General features: G+C 60.1%; 9 protein-coding genes across 10 annotated transcripts; 5 read left to right on the top strand and 4 right to left on the bottom strand.

Moving 5' to 3' along the window:
• Window positions 1–231: 231 nt before the first annotated feature.
• Window positions 232–1,725, top strand: lovD_0 (Acyltransferase LovD; the record flags this gene model as incomplete). Its single annotated transcript, XM_062769219.1, has 4 exons — window positions 232–454; window positions 496–640; window positions 708–1,488; window positions 1,531–1,725. 4 exons carry the CDS (start codon window positions 232–234, stop codon window positions 1,630–1,632), a joined length of 1,251 nt encoding a protein of 416 aa, XP_062625203.1. The 3' UTR covers window positions 1,633–1,725.
• On the bottom strand, window positions 1,645–2,259 carry LOC62_02G002704 (uncharacterized protein; the record flags this gene model as incomplete). Its single annotated transcript, XM_062769218.1, has 1 exon — window positions 1,645–2,259. The coding sequence occupies one exon, from the start codon at window positions 2,257–2,259 to the stop codon at window positions 1,645–1,647; it is 615 nt and encodes a 204-aa protein (XP_062625202.1).
• Window positions 2,260–2,519: 260 nt separating this feature from the next.
• Window positions 2,520–5,035, bottom strand: AACS (Acetoacetyl-CoA synthetase). Its single transcript, XM_062769217.1, has 7 exons — window positions 4,907–5,035; window positions 4,637–4,866; window positions 4,340–4,602; window positions 3,522–4,291; window positions 3,152–3,480; window positions 2,759–3,088; window positions 2,520–2,712 (listed from the first exon to the last, which is right to left on the bottom strand). Exons 1-7 carry the CDS (start codon window positions 4,961–4,963, stop codon window positions 2,601–2,603), a joined length of 2,091 nt encoding a protein of 696 aa, XP_062625201.1. The 5' UTR covers window positions 4,964–5,035; the 3' UTR covers window positions 2,520–2,600.
• A 1,032-nt stretch (window positions 5,036–6,067) lies between these two features.
• Window positions 6,068–6,553, top strand: LOC62_02G002702 (uncharacterized protein; the record flags this gene model as incomplete). The annotated part of the gene is made up of 1 exon (XM_062769216.1): window positions 6,068–6,553. One exon carries the CDS (start codon window positions 6,068–6,070, stop codon window positions 6,551–6,553), a length of 486 nt encoding a protein of 161 aa, XP_062625200.1.
• A 776-nt stretch (window positions 6,554–7,329) lies between these two features.
• LOC62_02G002701 (uncharacterized protein) lies at window positions 7,330–7,902 on the top strand (the record flags this gene model as incomplete). The annotated part of the gene is made up of 1 exon (XM_062769215.1): window positions 7,330–7,902. One exon carries the CDS (start codon window positions 7,330–7,332, stop codon window positions 7,900–7,902), a length of 573 nt encoding a protein of 190 aa, XP_062625199.1.
• Window positions 7,903–8,559: 657 nt separating this feature from the next.
• LOC62_02G002700 (uncharacterized protein) lies at window positions 8,560–9,544 on the bottom strand (the record flags this gene model as incomplete). The annotated part of the gene is made up of 2 exons (XM_062769214.1): window positions 8,560–9,201; window positions 9,464–9,544. 2 exons carry the CDS (start codon window positions 9,542–9,544, stop codon window positions 8,560–8,562), a joined length of 723 nt encoding a protein of 240 aa, XP_062625198.1.
• Window positions 9,545–11,340: 1,796 nt separating this feature from the next.
• Window positions 11,341–11,916, top strand: LOC62_02G002699 (uncharacterized protein; the record flags this gene model as incomplete). Its single annotated transcript, XM_062769213.1, has 1 exon — window positions 11,341–11,916. The coding sequence occupies one exon, from the start codon at window positions 11,341–11,343 to the stop codon at window positions 11,914–11,916; it is 576 nt and encodes a 191-aa protein (XP_062625197.1).
• Window positions 11,917–13,890: 1,974 nt separating this feature from the next.
• Window positions 13,891–15,369, top strand: LOC62_02G002698 (uncharacterized protein). 2 transcript variants are annotated; one of them, XM_062769211.1, is made up of 13 exons: window positions 13,891–13,952; window positions 13,990–14,007; window positions 14,044–14,103; window positions 14,136–14,292; window positions 14,339–14,365; window positions 14,401–14,510; window positions 14,545–14,652; window positions 14,704–14,775; window positions 14,813–14,877; window positions 14,910–14,965; window positions 15,004–15,027; window positions 15,072–15,190; window positions 15,229–15,369. In XM_062769211.1, exons 1-13 carry the CDS (start codon window positions 13,935–13,937, stop codon window positions 15,280–15,282), a joined length of 888 nt encoding a protein of 295 aa, XP_062625195.1. In that variant the 5' UTR covers window positions 13,891–13,934; the 3' UTR covers window positions 15,283–15,369. The 2 variants fall into 2 exon arrangements, with proteins under 2 accessions (XP_062625195.1, XP_062625196.1); XM_062769212.1 differs by having other exon boundaries at window positions 14,545–14,775.
• Window positions 15,370–15,423: 54 nt separating this feature from the next.
• On the bottom strand, window positions 15,424–15,873 carry LOC62_02G002697 (uncharacterized protein; the record flags this gene model as incomplete). The annotated part of the gene is made up of 1 exon (XM_062769210.1): window positions 15,424–15,873. The coding sequence occupies one exon, from the start codon at window positions 15,871–15,873 to the stop codon at window positions 15,424–15,426; it is 450 nt and encodes a 149-aa protein (XP_062625194.1).
• Between the last annotated feature and the right edge of the window lie 391 nt (window positions 15,874–16,264).

The following is a 16,264-nucleotide window of genomic DNA, read 5'->3' as shown; positions in this document are numbered from 1 at the left end:
CCGATTGCGACGAGTGAGTGGGCAAGTCGCCACGCCGCAGCCAGCTAGCTAGCTACCCCGCACCGGCGGCTTCGCCATCGGTTCCTCGGCGGCCGGGGTAACGACGCCAGAGGTGCTCATCGCGCATCGCTCAGTCAGCCAGTGTCGCACATATCGCGGCACGGTCCGACGACGCGAGCGACTACTTACTTAACACTTGTCCCCTGCCGTACGACGACGAGCAAACACATAATGACAGTCGAGACGAACACTACTACTACTACCCACGCCCCGCGCGTCGCCGACACCGGCGCGGCCGCGCTCGACGCCCTCCTCGAGCGCACGGTGGCCAACCGCGACCTGCCCGCGGTGACGTTCGGCGTGATTGGCGCGAGCGGCGCGCCTATCTACTTCGCCGCGAGGGGGGAGAAGGCACTGGGCGACGCGGCGAAGGGACAGATTGACGAGACGACATGTACGTGAGCCGCCGCACGACACTGGTGACTGACACGCCAGACCTCGAGCTCTACTCGCAGACCAAGCTCATGGTCGCCGTCGCGGTCCTGCAGCTTGTCGACCGGGGCGTGCTGAACCTCGACGATACGGCAGTGGTGGAGAAGCATGCGCCTGAGCTGCTGGCGCAGAAGGTGCTCTCGTATGAGTGAGTCGCGGGTGGGGGGATGGGGAGATGGGGGAGAGACTGAGGCTCGTTGCTGATACACGCCCAGTGACGCCGGCAACGAGGTCCTCAGCCCCCTCACCGGCAAGCTCACGCTGCGCACGCTGCTCACGCACACCTCGGGCCTAGCGTACGGCTTTGACTCGCCCGCGCTCGCGAAGTGGGAGGCCGCGCACAAGCCTGCAACCAGCTACAACCCCGAGTCCGGGGTGGCCGGTTTCACTCGCCCGTTCGTCTTCCAGCCGGGCACGAACTGGACGTACTCCATCGGTATCGACTGGGCGGGCATCATCCTCGAGCGCGTCACGGGCCAGTCGCTGGAAGAGTACTTTACGCAACACATCTTCGCGCCACTCGGGCTCAAGGACCTGACATTCTACATCACTGAGGCGAACGCACCGCGCTTCCAGGTCGTCCAGACGCGCACTGAGAGCGGCTGGGAGCCAGCCAAGTTCTCGTACCGCGACCGCACCCCTGGGGTGCGGTACAAGCAGCTCTCGGGCGGCGGCGGGCTGGTGGGGACAGCGAAGGACTACCTGCTCTTCCTGCAGGCGATCCTCGCGGCGAAAGAGCACAGCAACGCCGTCGTCTCGAAAGCGGCATACGACGAGCTGTTCCGCGACTCTCTGACCGCCGACGTGCGCGCCAAGCTCAACGCACGCCCAGACAAGGCGCTCAAGCAGATCCCTGGCGGCCCCGCCGCGCTCTCCTGGTCCGTCGGGCTAGAGCTCAACCTCACCGACGGCGAGTTCGGGCGCAAGAAGGGAAGCGGGTACTGGGGCGGCGCGGCCAAGACGAGCTTCTGGCTCGACCCGGCGAGCGGGATTGCGGTGAGTGCGCGTGCGCAACGAAGTCACTGACCCCCCTCCCAGGCGGTCTTCGGGACCCAGATCCTCGGCGCAGCGTTCGCCGACCTCGGGTTCAAGGCCGTCAAGGACGAGTTTGAGCGCACGCTGTACGACGCGCTCGAGTAGGTGTGAATAAGGTTAGACGCGGCGTCGTGGCTTTGTATACCGTGCATCGCGTATGCAACTGAATTGGATTGGGGTCTTGGGGTACAATACACTCTGCAGGGTCAGCAATGGATCCGACAACCGCGACTCACAGCACATGTCGGTCCCGTCCTGCTTGGCCGCCGTCTTGCCCACCATGCTCTCCTGCTCGCTCCGCGCCGCCTGCTCGCCCTCGCGCTGCCGTGGCCAGAGCGTAACGACGCGGTACGCAGCGACGACCGTCGCCCCTCCGCAGCCGGCATAAACGGCCCAAGTCTGCCCGCCCCACACGCACGCAAAGGCAAAGGAGACGAGCGTCGCGACGGTACAGAACACGAGCGCGAGCACGCGCACCGGCATCGCGCCGCACAGCGCGACGAGCGCCAGGTCGAGGAGGAGCGCGGTCGTTGCCAGGCCCGCGGCCAGCACGGCCCAGAGGTAGTGCGGCGGGTGGGCCTTGGAGAGCTGCGCGACCGCGAAGAGCGTGCTGAGTGCGCTGGTGAGGGCGAGAGCTGTCGTCGTCGCGAGGTGCTGTGGTGTGCGCGAGGCGTGCTCGGTGGTCGTCGCCGTCGCCCTGGTGGGAATGCTTGCGGGGAGTTCGTTGCCCATGGTTTCGGTCGGTTGCCTGGTGGTTGTCGTGGACTGGGCAGCGTTGCAATGCCGCTGGTGCTTTATATCGTGCCAGTGGTCTCGGGCACGCGCCGCGGCCATGGCCATGGACCCGACCGACGCAGATCTGTTCTGGCGCTCTCTTGCCTGCCCAACCCACAGTCACAAACCAAAGGGACGCTAAGCGGTTAATAGATTGTTGTGGTGCAAGGCACTGGCTCTTTTAATTGCGCCACAAACACGTAACAACTTTGTATACATGCACTCCTGCGGCCCTGCCCCTCTTCTGCTATTCTGCTGCTCTGCTCTACAACGCCGCCGCGCGCACATGACCCTCGGCACTACAATCTCGCAACCTTGGGTGCGTTGGCGGCGCCCCACGCCGCATACCACTTGTACACTTCGGGGTTGACCACGCCCGTGACGTTGATAGAGGTGAGCGCGACGCCGTTGCTACAGCCGGTCAGCTACCCACGCACACTACATGCACACCACTCACATCAGTTTCTTCACGCTCGCCTCGACCTTCTTCCCACTCCCGGTATACGGCACCCCAGGACACTGCGCAATCACCTCTGGGACGTGTCGCCTGCTCAACGCGGCCGCGACGGCAGCCTTGATCCGGCCCACGAGGTCAGCGGTGACTGGCGCATCGCCGCGCGTCTTGAGGAAAAGCACCACGCGTTCGTTGTTGTCCGCTGTCTGCTGTCCCACGGCGATGGAGTCGTCCACCTCGGGGAAGGCGCTCTCGAGGATGTAGTAGAGCTCTGCGGAGCCGAAGCGCACGCCCGAGGGGTTGAGCACGCCGTCGGCGCGGCCGAACATCATCCTAGGGGTGTGAGCGCGAGTACGAGCACTACCCTCCGCCCAGTAGCGGCCCCCAGCCACTCACCATCCCCTCGTCTCCGGGTTGATCCACACACTGTCGTTCATGTTGAACATGGGCGGGTTGCGATAGTCGGCAAAGTATGTCTCCTTGTACCGCTTCCGTCCTGGGTCGTCGGCAAAGTAGTAGGGCATGTTGGCGAACGGCTTCGAGAAGACGAGCGTGCCCTCCTCGCCGATCTGTGGACGACCGTCCTTGTCCGCCGCGATGAGCGACACGCCGAGCACGGGCGTCTGCAGCTCGCCCTTGTACGCCGGCAGCACATGCGTGGACTGGAGCGCGCTCCCGCCGATCTCGGTACCGCCTGCTGCGTTGTTGACGAAGATCGAGTCAAGCTAGCGACCGTCAGTTGGCTGGCCCTCGCCTGCGCACCCACCTCGCGCTCGCAAAACTCGTACACATCATTCGTGACCGGCGCGCCCGTCGTATAAAGCTGCTTCAAGCACGACAGATCGCGCCCCTCGCGCGGCTTGAACTTGTTCTTGGCCAGCGTCTGGATGTAGCGCGGCGACGCGCCGAGCTGCGTCACGCGGTACTTTTCAATCAGGCGCCAGAGCACCGACTGGGGGTGGAACGGCGAGCCGTCGTACGCGACGACTGTGCCCCCGACCGCGGCGAACAGGACGTGCATGTTCCACACGATCCAGCCCATGGTCGCGAACTGGAGGTACGCGTCGCGGTGGTCGAGGTTGAGGTGGAGGTTGATGACGACCTTGCGCATGAGCAGGATGCCGCCGCCGGGACCGTAGATGCTCTTCGGCTTGCCTGTCGTGCCGGAGGAGAACACGATCCAGATGGGGTGGTTGAACGGCCCGCGCCAGAAGTCGATCTTGGGCGGCGCGCGCGCGCCAGTCGCGATAAAGTCGGAGAAGGACGAGACCTTGACGGCGTCGACGTAGCCCTTCAGCGAGTCTGGGGCTGGCTCGCGGTCGGCCGCGAGCTGCCCGAACACGACGACGTTGGTGAGCTTGCCCTGGGCCGAGACGCGCTTGACGACCTCGCGCGCGCGGGTCGACAGCTCGTGCTCCTTCCGCCCGTAGCGGTAGCTGTCGATCGTGAAGAGGACTTTGGGCTTGATGATGTCGTAGCGGTCCACGACGGCGATCACGCCGAACTCGGCCGGCGTGGAGGAGAAGAGCGCGCCGACTGGGCAGGGTCAGCTGCCTTGCGTAATGCTAGTTCGCGTCGACTCACTAGACAGCGTAGCGTAGAAGATGATGAGCATCTCGCATGACGTCGCGGCGTAGCTCGCGACCGAGTCCCCCGGCCCCACACCGAGCAGCTTGAGCGCGTGCGCCGCGCGGCGCACCTGGTCGTACAGCTCGTAGTATGTGATTCGGCGGGTCTCGACTGGCTCGCTGGCGTCGGAGTTTGGGTCAGGCTCGACAGTCGCGATCATCGCGAACTTGGTCTTGGACAGGGCCGACTTGTGGCCGAGGAGCAGGTTCTCCGCGACGCTGGCGTCAGCCCCGCGCACACCGCTCGACCTACTTGATCCGCGCATTGGGGAAGTACTGCTGCGGCTCGTCCATCGGGATGCCGCGCACAAAACTCGGCCCCGCGCCGCGGTCGCCTATGAGGCCGAAGTAGTCCCACGCCATGTCGAGGAACTGCTCCGTCTGCGTCGTCGACCACTCGTGCAGCGCCCACCAGTCGGCGAGGTTGAGCCCGAAGCGCTTGTTCACGGCGTTGCGGAAGGCGTCGACGAACGCCGGCTCGTCCTGCGGCGTTGTCAGTGCTGTTGGTCGCGTGCGGGCTCACGTCGTGCGGCCGGTGGCCCCCCGGCTGCCAGTAGATCTCTGGCTTCTTGCCGTTCATGCTGGCTGCTGGCGAGTCACAGTGTAAGTGATAGAGTAGGAGGTGGATGAGACGAGACGTCGTCAAAGGCACTTTCGTCGTTTGCCGAGCAGCACCACCGGCACCACCGGCTGATGGTTGTTGCTCGGCCTCGCGGCCGCGGCCGCACCACCGTCAGTCAGTCGCCGCCGAGTGCGTCGGCTCGGCTGTGCTGCTGGGTGGCTCGCTGCTCGGCCAACGCCGAAAACCACATTGCGAGCGTCAGCGGCGTCACGTAACCGAGGTGCTGGTCTTGTTCCTATTCTTAGTTGCGAGTGGGGCCAAGAACTGTTTGGAATGCTGCAAGCATGCAGCTTTGATAACCCAAAGCCAGATCCATGTTGCTTGCTCGCTTGACGCGCAACGCGTCGAACGACGTCGCTTCGGAGGGATATGGAGGAAGGAGCGGTAGCATTGTCGAGCGGCGCGTTGCGGACGATGCCGCTTTACATCACCACTGTCACACATCCTCCTCCTCGTGACAAGAGGGTGAGTGCCTCGACGAGTCCCGTCGGAAACAATGCATCGTGTTGGGTTTGGCATCCTCATGCCTCGAGCTAACTGTGCAAGTTCCATTCATACTGATCTCGCCATCGCGCCGCTCGCACGGACGAGGTGTACTGCAACCCCCAACTGGCAGCGTGTCTTGACCCACCACGTCTGCTGCACCTGGCCAACAGGCCAGCCAACCCCCCCTCACCCGTTGAAGGGCCGGTTACTCCAACCCGGCCGGCCCAGTTAGCCGTTCCTGGCCCCCGCGGAGCCGATGGCCAGAAGGCTTGGCATAGCCACAAGCGGCGCGCAACGCCTCCAGCACGCAGATGCGATCTTGTGTTTCGTGTTTGTGGGTGTTGTCAAGGTACAGTACCGATATCGACATACATATGCACACTGCGGGTTCGTGTGGGGGGCGGCGCGCGACTAGCATGCAGGCAGCTTGATCATGTGCGGGGCGATCGATGCTGCTCGCCCCCCCCCCCCCCCCCCTTTCAGAGTGCTTAAGAGGGCAGAGGAGGTTGACACGGGAGAGAAGACCCCCCTCCCCACCCTCCTCTCCCTTCTTCACAGACAATCCACACTGCGACCATGGGACGACAGCTCGACAGCGTAGACTACGTCACGATCCCGCAGCTCACCGTGTCGTTTCTTAACGGCACGTCCCAGGCATGCACCGACTCGGTGTGCGGCTACAAGGCCAGCTATTTCCAGGGCGACCTGCAGTGCAACATGCAGCCGTACCTCGTCGAAGGCAACATCTGGAACGCGACCAAGGCCGGCGTGTGCCCGGAGCGCAGCGCGTTCGTGACCCGCATCCGGGCGATGTCCGTGTCGATAGGCTACGGGCCCGGCATCCAGCCTGCGTTCGACGGCCGATGCAGCTTCACGTCCGAGGCGTGCGCGACGCAGGTGTGCAAGCTGCAGTACACGCGGGTCAACGCCACCGGCAAGAACAACGAGTTCATGTGCATGTCCGACCCCGCGATCGCGGCCGCCGCCGTCGCGGGCACGTACCTGGTTCGCGCCGGGCGGCAGCTCCAACCAGCCGAACGTCACCTCCGCCGACTGCGCTGAACACAAGCCCAAGTGCTGGGGGCTGAAGTACGTCGACGCCAACGGCACGACGGTGACCTCCGCCGCCGCCGGGGGGCACCGCACGCCGCCGTCACTCGCGCTCCTCGCTGTCGTGTCGGGGCTTGTGGGACTCGTCGCGGCGTGTGGCGTCGTTGCATGAGCACAGGATGCAGTCTGGCCGTTGTGTAGTTGTATATGTATCCCCGGAGCGAGCGGTGACAGTGCATCTCCCATGGGTACCCCGGGCCAGCTCCTCGACATGTCTGGTGTGATTAGCGAGGGGGTTGGAGTTACGCGTACCTGGAGGATATCGTACCTGCAGGAGTCGCGAGGCACGCGCAGTGACAGCTCGGGACCCCACAGCCAACAGCCGGGAACCGAAGTTGGTTGCCCCCTCTCGACGAGGTAAACAATAACCCTACCTCTGCTCAAGTGCCGCTTCTCATCACCCGGCTCACGCTCGTTACGTTGTGTGTCGCAGCCCCAGACGCAGTACGTATGCAAGGGAGTAGTAGACAGGCCTAGAGTTGTCTTGGCCTTGCGAGATGGAGCACGCCGTCTAGGAGGTGCGCTGTCTTCGTATCGTGGTGGAACAGCACCGCCGTCTTGGCGTGTCGATGTGCTCACCGGTATAAAGTGGGTCAGCATCAGCAGTTTCTGTTCATCCAGATACGTCAAACAGCTGGTACTTCAATACCACCGTCTCCGCCCATTGCTTCACAAGCCCACAGTCATCCCTCAATCAGGTTTCTCAGCCATCTAGCTTATCTCCCACCATGAGCACCACCGGCCTTAGGATCCCCATCCTCCAGCTTAACTTTGCCAACGGCACCACGCCAGCCTGCATCGAGGCTGTGTGCGGATGGTCCAACACCACCGAATGCGGCTTCGAACCCCGTGAAGTGGAGGCCAAGCTCAAGAAGGCCATCGATGCGAAGGCGTGTCCTTCTGATCGATCGTTTGTCAAGATCGACGTGACCGGGATGTACAAGCTCTTCGCCAACGGCAACTACTGCGGAACGTGCACCTTCAGTAGCGCCCCTTGCGCTTCTGCCGTCTGTGGCCTCCAGCGCACCGCAGTCAACGCGACGGACGGCAAGTCAACCTGCTTCTCCGACCCTGCTATTGCGGATGCCGCCGTCGCCGGGCAGTACTGGTTCGCAACCAACGCCACTGTGTGCAAGGACGATAAGCCGGCGTGCAAGGGCTTTGACGACTACGTTAAGGCGGGCAGCCAGACCACGTCAGGCGCGGTCGTCAACATCTCGACTTCTGCGCCGCTGGCCATCCTCGCCATTACTACTGGCCTCATCGGGCTCCTCGGCGCCTGCGGCTTTTCCATTGCCTAAACTGGCGGACCTTTGAGCCTTGGCCTTTGAACCTTAGCCCAGTTGTATTCCTTTCCCACCAATGAAACGACTCGTACTTACTGACTTGATGCGAGGTGAGACGTGAAGGTACGGAAATCATGGCTACATAGTGGTTCCTAATGGCCGTAGGCCTTGGGCCAGAATATCTTGGCATTGTTGACCAGCTCGCATCCCATGCACAAGATCTCAACTTGCTGGGTCGAACCAAGAAACCCGAAACGCCCAATTGCACGACCAGGCACCAAATAGCGGGAATACCTTATCCCAATGCACGTTACATTGTTTGGCGTTCGTCGGCCTCCTCGTGGCGTGTGTTCTGGGGCCTGAGCGCGATATGTATGTACATAGTCTCGGAGCTGTGTGGTGTAATATTTATGATAGCCGCATGCACTGAAGTCTGGGGAGCAGGTGAGGACCGGGAGTCCGAGCCACTGCCACCAAAACCAAATTCCAGGACAATCAGTACTCTACTCCGACACCGCTCGCGCTCCTAGTCCTGGTCTCCATTTCGACGGGGATCGGTGAGTAACGTCCCTGTAGCGTTTCTCCAGACTGTCATGCAAAGTGTCGGCATTCGACTAAAACAGGAGACATTCTTTCATGACTAACAAGGGTATGAACTTAACTGGGTTGCTATTAGGTCGAGCCCACGTCCCACGGCTTCCCGCCAGGTGTGAACGGTACAAGATCAGCTTCGTTGGCCTGGTATTGCTCCTCCCCGGCGCCGCTTGCGACCTGTGCGTTCCCGGCAGGAGTTACTCCAGATCCACCGCCTGCAGCGGGGGAGCCCTGCTTCGCCGGCGTCCAGTCGTTGGGCTTGGGCTCGGGCGGGGGCGAGGTCGATCCGACGGCACGACAGGTATTTGCCTTAATCTCAGGGCGATTTATGCAGTTGACGCTGCAATCCCAGACCCCTCGAGCAATCTTGGGGCCCTTCGTTGCAGTGCCCACATGATCGAGGATCGGATAGTCGGCATAGTGGATACCTTTGTACTCCCACTCGGCGTCCCAATGGCAGAGGATCTTTGTCCAGAGGTGGAAGTAGACCCGGTCGACTTTGGGTGTCCACTGAGGCTGGAAGCAAGGTTTGGGATACAATTGTCCGGGGGTGAGGCCCGGAGGTTCCTTGAAGTCTGCAGGACTTGCACACGTATGGCTCTCTGTCGACGACAGTTCTTCGCCCCAGGAGTATCCAAACGAGAATCCGGCACCGCCTGCTACTTGTTTGGCGAGCTCACTGCTTGCCGACAGGTCGATGTTGAAGCCGATAGAAACGAGCTTGAATCAGATGCAGTCTGGGCAACGTTTACGTCGCACATGGAGTTTGGGCAGCAGCGCGTGGGGTCAACCTCTTTAACCTCGCCGGCGATCCCTTCCTCCTTCCTGATGTGTTCCTGCTTGTATATCTCGATGGGGTCACACGCGATCTCTTGTCGTTTGAGGAGGTCCAGCGTGGTAGCAGTGCCGTTCGCCAGAACAACATGCTCGTGGCGGTCTCGAGAGATCTACGCGTGAGTGGAAGATGCCAGGAGATACTCACCTCAGAGTTGATGGCGGTTGCCTGAAGCTGCGTTGCGGCTAGGAGTGATACTAGCAGGCCCAAGAGAGGAGAGCTGATCATGGTAGGAACTGTGTCTGCTTGCGTGGTGTGTATCTCTTGATGGATTTGCGAGAGGAGGTGGCGGTTGTTCGGATGAGGATGTTACTGCCTCTTTGCCTCGCCTTTTATAGACAACTGGGGCGATTGGTACGCCTGCAGGTTCGAGGGTCACCACTGAGAAGCAGCACACCTTTCCCCAAGGTTTACAAGAGCCTTCAAGCAGATGCGTCTGAGGTTGTCGGGGCGGACCACCGCGCCACAAACTTGCGTTGCAATATCCGACGCTATTGACCCGGGTCAAACTGATCCTGACCGTCTGAGACGCCCACCAAACAATCCTCTTATTTCGCTGTCATGCCTTTCCGGACGTTAGTCGGCGACATCGTGAACGAAGTTGTACGCCGCCTCAGAGGGGCCGCTGGACGATGAAACGATTGTCGAGCGGCTGTCGACGAGGTGACCGATGGCAAGGAGTTGATTGTCGACCTTGAAACTTGACACAAACAACGGTATCGTGGGCTGACATGCCTTCTACTAAGTCGATCAGTCGGTCGCAGTGAGAGTTTAGCTCCAAGGTGCGGAAACGAACGAGCCGCGACGTCGGCGTCTGGAATGACCAGAACATGGCTCAGGCGACTGTCAGTGAAACGTGAACCAAACAAATGTCTTCCTCTTCCAGTCCACGTTACTTCACAACGGCCGTCGAGTTGTCAGAGGTGTGATGCCAAGCGAGGCGCGGTGAGAATAGCGCCTTGCCGTTCGAGAAGCTGGTGGGCAGGCACATGAGGAGAAGCGGAAAGAATCTGGCTCTCTGCATCCTGCCCATTGCCAAGCAACAGGGGATCCGTGTTTAGCTCTATGCCTTGAGGCGACAGGGGAGGCTTCGGGCTCGGGAAGGTTGTATGGAGACCTCGGTTGGTCGATGTGGAAGGACGCCGCCGGGAGGTGAGGCATGGACTACGAGATGAGTCACATTACTCGGCGCGTCTCATGCATACGTACAATAGGTTTGTTCGGCCCCCTCGAGGGACCGTGCCTCGTAAGGCCCAGGTGCGAATGCGAAGTGGTTAAGTGCAGAGCCGCGCTTCGTCCGGCGTTCTCGGTTGCTTCTCGTGCAGTCGGATGGTGAGATGGGCGATGTGAAGAATGGAAAGTGGGTGTGCCCCAGAGGATGGATGTATTAAAGTTATCAAGGGTCCAGACTTCCAGGTCCAGACGCGTATTGGAAGGGGGATATCATAGTCGAGCGGGCATCACAAAATGCGATACGCGTGGAGCCGCGTTTCGCGCGTTTCAACATGTTTGTTATGTTTATCTACCCGCGTCTCTCTTCTTTCTCCAGAGCGAGGGGAAAGGTAGGTGGGCTGTTCGGAGTTTGCCCACCAACCCCTTTTGGCGGCCCCGAGCTGGCCCCGAAACCCAAATCCAGAGTCCCGAACTCGGGGTGCCGAGAAGTCTGCACATCCGCTGTGTACACCCTCTCAGATGGCCAGGCCACTTCGTCAACAAATCCCCTGCCTGCTGCGGATGTACTCACTGACCCGAGTCACTTTGCAAACCCTTGGGGACGTGGCGACGCCCACCAACGAGGCAGGTGTCGCTGTGGATGGATGGAAGTTGATGAAGTGCTTTCAATCACCACGCTTGTACGCTTGTGCTGGGGCATGGTATAAGAGGGTCGTCCACAATGCTGGCTGCTCAGTAGTCAATCTCTTGGTACATAGTTTCATACTTATTCTACTCCACCGCGCAATACCAAGTAAGTGACCACAACCACACCATCAGTCCTCACCACAGCCCAGGCACCCGCACCCAACATGAGCAACACCAGCATCGCTATCCCCATCCTTCAGCTAAACTTCGCTACCGGCACGGCTGACGGATGCATCCAGGCTATTTGTGGGTTCTCCAACACGACGCGATGCGGCTTGGAGCCACGTGAAGTAGAGACAAAGATCAAGACGGCTATCGACGCCAAGAGTTGCCCCACCGACCGCTCGTTCGTCAAGATTACCACCACCGGTGTGGACAAGTTGCTCTTGGTCGACCAGTACGCTGGCACCTGTACTTTCAATAACGCTGCATGCGCTGTGGCTGTGTGCGGCATTCAAGGGACTGCAGTCAATGTCACCGACGGCAAGTCGATGTGCCACTCCGACCCGGCCGTCGCCGACGCAGCTGTGGCTGGCCAGTATTGGTTCACCACCAACGGCACCGCCTGCAAGGACGACAAGCCGACCTGCAAGGGTTTCGACGACTACGCCAAGCCGAGTAGCCCGGCAGCAAAGTCGGGATCCGTTCTCAATCTCTCGACTTCTACACCGCTCGCCGTCCTAGCCGTGACAACCGGTCTCGTCGGAATCCTGGGTGCTTGTGGCTGCGCGATTGCTTAGTAGTTGCGTCACAGTGAAGTTACGCGCGCCCTTAAGGCCTAGTTATATCCCTTTCCCTCCAGCGAGACAGCCCGTATGCTCCAGTCCTGCTGCACAAGCCAGATCGCGTGGGCAGCCGTGTAGGAGAGTTGTTGTTGCGCGGAACGACAGACGATCACTATGTAGTTGTTCCTGGTCGTTGGGCCCCGTTGGCCCAGAATTTTTTGGCATTGTTGACCCGTCGGTATTCCGAGGACGTGATATTGAGGGCCTCGCATGGCCAAGTGACCCGAAACGCATGCCCCCGCGCTCCGACCCCGCGATCGCCATCGCCGCAGTGTTGGCCCAGTACTGTTCGCACCCAACGACACCACGCGTCGCCAATGGACCAGCGACACGACAAGGCCTTGCAGGAATGAGAAGCCCACATGCAAGGGCGTCGACTACGCATTTGGGAACGGCAATGCAGTGCACTCCTCTGGCACGAGCACCAACCTCGCTGCTCCTACTCCCTTGGCGCAGCTTGCCACTGTCACGGGCCTCCTTGGCCTTGTTGGGGCATGCGGGTTGACAGTGGTGTACGCGGGGAAAATGCCACCCACACTTCAGTTGACTAGAAGTCGAGTTGTAGCATGAGGTTGTCGATGCATATGGGCATGAGCCTACGACTGTGAGTAGATTGATGAACGGATGAGCGGCTCGCGAGACGCCTTGGTGAGCATGGCCTTTGCGTATGTACAGCTAATGTGGATGTCGCCCATTGGGGATCTCGTGATGGGTTGCCTCACCGGCCGAACCTTGACTTTGCATCCCGAACCACACATTCCAGCCACCGCGTGATAGCTTGTTGGGCCCCCAGTCTATCACCGATCCAACATTGCCGCCCTGTGCTAATCAGAGCATGCTGTCCGCTACTCCGGACATCGGTTTGTGCACACCCCGTCGCATGTCGAAGCTATTCCAAAAGCCGAAGCTCCATGCTGCGGCTCGTCGTTACCTCGGCCTTGGCCATGGCGAACGGGTTAGGAGAGCGCATTTGGATCCCAGACACAGTCATCGAAGTGCAAGCCACTTGGACGGAGTCAAAGCGACATGATACCTGATACCAGCGCACGTTGTCTTGTCCCGACGTGTGGGGTTTTCGCGATCCTCTTCGTCGCGCCCTACCCACGTTGTTCGCCGAACTGCATAGGCTGCCTGCCTACTGCTCCCCGTCAGTTCGTTAGGAATGGCGAGCAGCACCCGCGGCATCCGGCTTCGGATGTAGTGTCGAGAAACGACACCAAGATCGATATTGAGGCACAGGTGGGGATTAGGCGTGGACATGGTGTGGGAAATGCCCCTGCCCTGGTCTAGTAATGCGGAAGAGGAGCAACATTTGCGCTTATCGGGGACCTACACGGTAATTGAGCGGTGACGCTCTTCGTTGAACGCCCAGCTAGACAGACGTATGCTGTCTGCGGAGAAGGTCGGCGGGTAGCTGGGCCAACTAGCTGCAAGTTCTCGCCTTGGCCTCGACTCGTGCCGGGCTCAGTTCTTCCAACAGCGGGTGATGCAGCAGGAACGTCGTCGTGCCGGTGCTTGCTCGGTATGCTTCACCGGAAGTGACTCACATCGAAGTCGATGTCGTCATGTGCCGGCCGGAAGAAGCCATGTGATGTCTGTCACCTGTTCCTGTTGACCAAGGTTACCTACTTGCTGAGGGTGACAAGGTGCAGAGTCGCTGTCGGTCACAGAACTTTCTGTCCCCGCCGAATCACGAGACGAACACACCACCTGTGATGGCGCGGTATGTGGCAGAACTTTAAACCTTGTCCATGGATGGATGACCTGTGACCTGGAATGTAACGCTTGACTCTCACCAATGAACGTCGTCTTGTTGGCCCACGGGGCTGCGTTGTCGGAGTGCGGGTTTGCATGACGAGCCCCCGCTTCTCACAGAGAGGTTCAGTATAAGAGGAAGCTCGTGCTCGTTCCAAGGCTCCACACCCATCACTCTCTGCTTTACCTCCTAACACCCCAAGAAATCGAAAACAACAATGGCTCCCGGTGACAAGGTGAGCGTTAAGCTCTCGAACTCTACTCACATCGCAGCTCGAGAAGGCCCTCAGCGTGAGTGACCACGCAGCCAGCTGCCACTAACAACAGACACTCGTGGGCAAACTCACGACAATGGACAAGTTTGGGAAAACCGCATGGGCGCGCTCTGTGAGTGCACACTTTGATGGAAGCTGACTCAGGCTGTCGTAACGTTTGTATTTGTCCTAGACTACGACTGGGACGTCAACGGGTCGCCCGGCACTGTGGCGGAGCGCGGGGGGTACCAGCCGATGCTGAGCCTCCTCGCCAACGCGGGGACGTTTACGTACTCTAAGGACTCGGTCAAGAAGGGCACGAGTGAGTCCTGCTTCAAGTACTGCCTCATGTATGGCTAACAAGACAGAGGTGTACGCTCTCCAGGGCGACGAAGGTACGTATGACTGGCGCAGGGCTTGCTGACCCAAGACACGTTCGTCGACTTCATTACCCAAAACGACCAGTGGTCATCGCAAAACCTCGACGAGTGGGAGCTCCTTTCCGGGGGGCCTGACAAGAAGTCCCAGGAGAAAGTCGGCGTGAGTCGAGCCGTCAAACGCAGCTTACGCCCAGATTGACCTCGACTCCCTCACCTGGGCGGCGTACCAGGTCGACGGAGACAAGGGCATCAAGGCGCAAGTGGCGAAGCTCGGTCTTACAGAGAGCGGGGATGACTTCCTCGTGAGTGCTAAGTCCTCCAGACCCTCCAGATCAGTACTCAACATCCGGCAGAAGATCTACTTCTCCATCCGCGCTTTCTGGGACCCTGAATCGGACAGTATCAAGAACAGCTTCGTGTCCGAGGTAGGCCACGGGTCTCGATCACTATACTGATCAGTAGACCAAGCCCGGCGAGATCTACGATTTTGTCATCAAGGGCGAGAAGCCGGACCCTGTGCGCCTCCGGTAAGTATCACGCTAGAAGCAGCTGACCCCAGCATGAACCTCGGGGACGGTAGCGTAGCGTTCGACGTCAAGAAGGACACCAAGGCCAGTGAGTTGCAAGTCAGTTGCCGCAGCTGACGCGTGCAGAGCTTACCTACGCAACTGACGACGGTATGTGGCACACATCATGTCCAAAGCTTACTGACGTTCTGCAGCGACGTTCCACAAGACCATTCTCGGATACAAGAAGAAGGTGGCCGACCCCGAATTCGCCTCTGGAAAGATCCAGGTCACGCCCAAGCCGACCAACCAGGCCGAGAAGGACTGGGCTGCGGTGAGGGGCTGCACTTCACACAGATACTAATGTCGCAGTATCTCTATGATCACTTTGCCAGCTACTTCAATGTGTTCGGTCGGAATGAGTGAGAACGAGTCGGACCCGGGCAGCAGTGTCTTTGAAATGGAGGAGAACCAAGTCTAGTCAAGTCAAGTGGCGATGAATCCGTTGTGAATGAAGCACGTCTTGGCATCATTTCCTTCATACTGTCGGCTGCCTACAATCTCCAATTACTTTCCAAGCTTGGCGCGAATGTCCTCCGGCAGGGAGGCGATCCACCCGGCCTGGTCTTCAGGACCCTTATAGAGGACCTGGCCAAACTCGACCACCCCGTCGGGAAGAAGGTCGTTGAGGTAGACCCAGACAAACTCCTTGCGCACGCCTGTGATCTGCGAGACGTCGTTGATAATGTTGAACATGAGGTTCTTCTTGAATTCGGCGGGGCGGCCGGCCTTGATGTCGGCGCGGATCCAGATATGGCCCTTGGGGTCGGCCTCGCCGACGGGCTCGCCGCCCACGAAGCGCAGCGCTGTCGGGCTGTCCTCGTCGATCAGGACCTGTGACATGAACTTTGGCGTGCCGGAAGCTTCGACGTGGCGCTTCGCGATGGCGCGTGCCATGGCCAGCTTCTGGGCGGCGTTGAGGAGGCCGGCGGGGACTTTGGCGACGTAGGTGGGCATGGTGGTGTGTGCGTTGTGCTTGCTTGTGTGTGGGAGGTGTGCGGTCGTGCTGTGCTGCTTCTCGTGCATCCACCCTTCGCCTTATATGCTGCTCCGATGAGGCTGCGGATGATCATCTATGTGGAGGTCGCGTCCACCAACTCTGAACTTTCGGCTTACTAATCAACGGGCCGATTCTGCGGATGAGTTGGAAACCGGCATCATGTCGCCGATAGACCTGCAGTATGCGGTTTACCGAGGCACCGGCACGTACGGTGCTCTCGGAACGGACCAGGGCCGTGCTTCACACATGGCATGTATGTACAGGTGCAGGACGGCCGAGTTGTCGCGGAGACGCGCATTGTTGACCCACTGCAACCTGGAATCAACAATGCCCTCGCCCCACTCTGCC

This window comes from Vanrija pseudolonga, chromosome 2, assembly GCF_020906515.1.
Source record: "Vanrija pseudolonga chromosome 2, complete sequence".
Taxonomy (NCBI): Eukaryota; Fungi; Basidiomycota; class Tremellomycetes; order Trichosporonales; family Trichosporonaceae; genus Vanrija; species Vanrija pseudolonga.
This window is presented reverse-complemented; position numbering and strand designations above follow the sequence as displayed.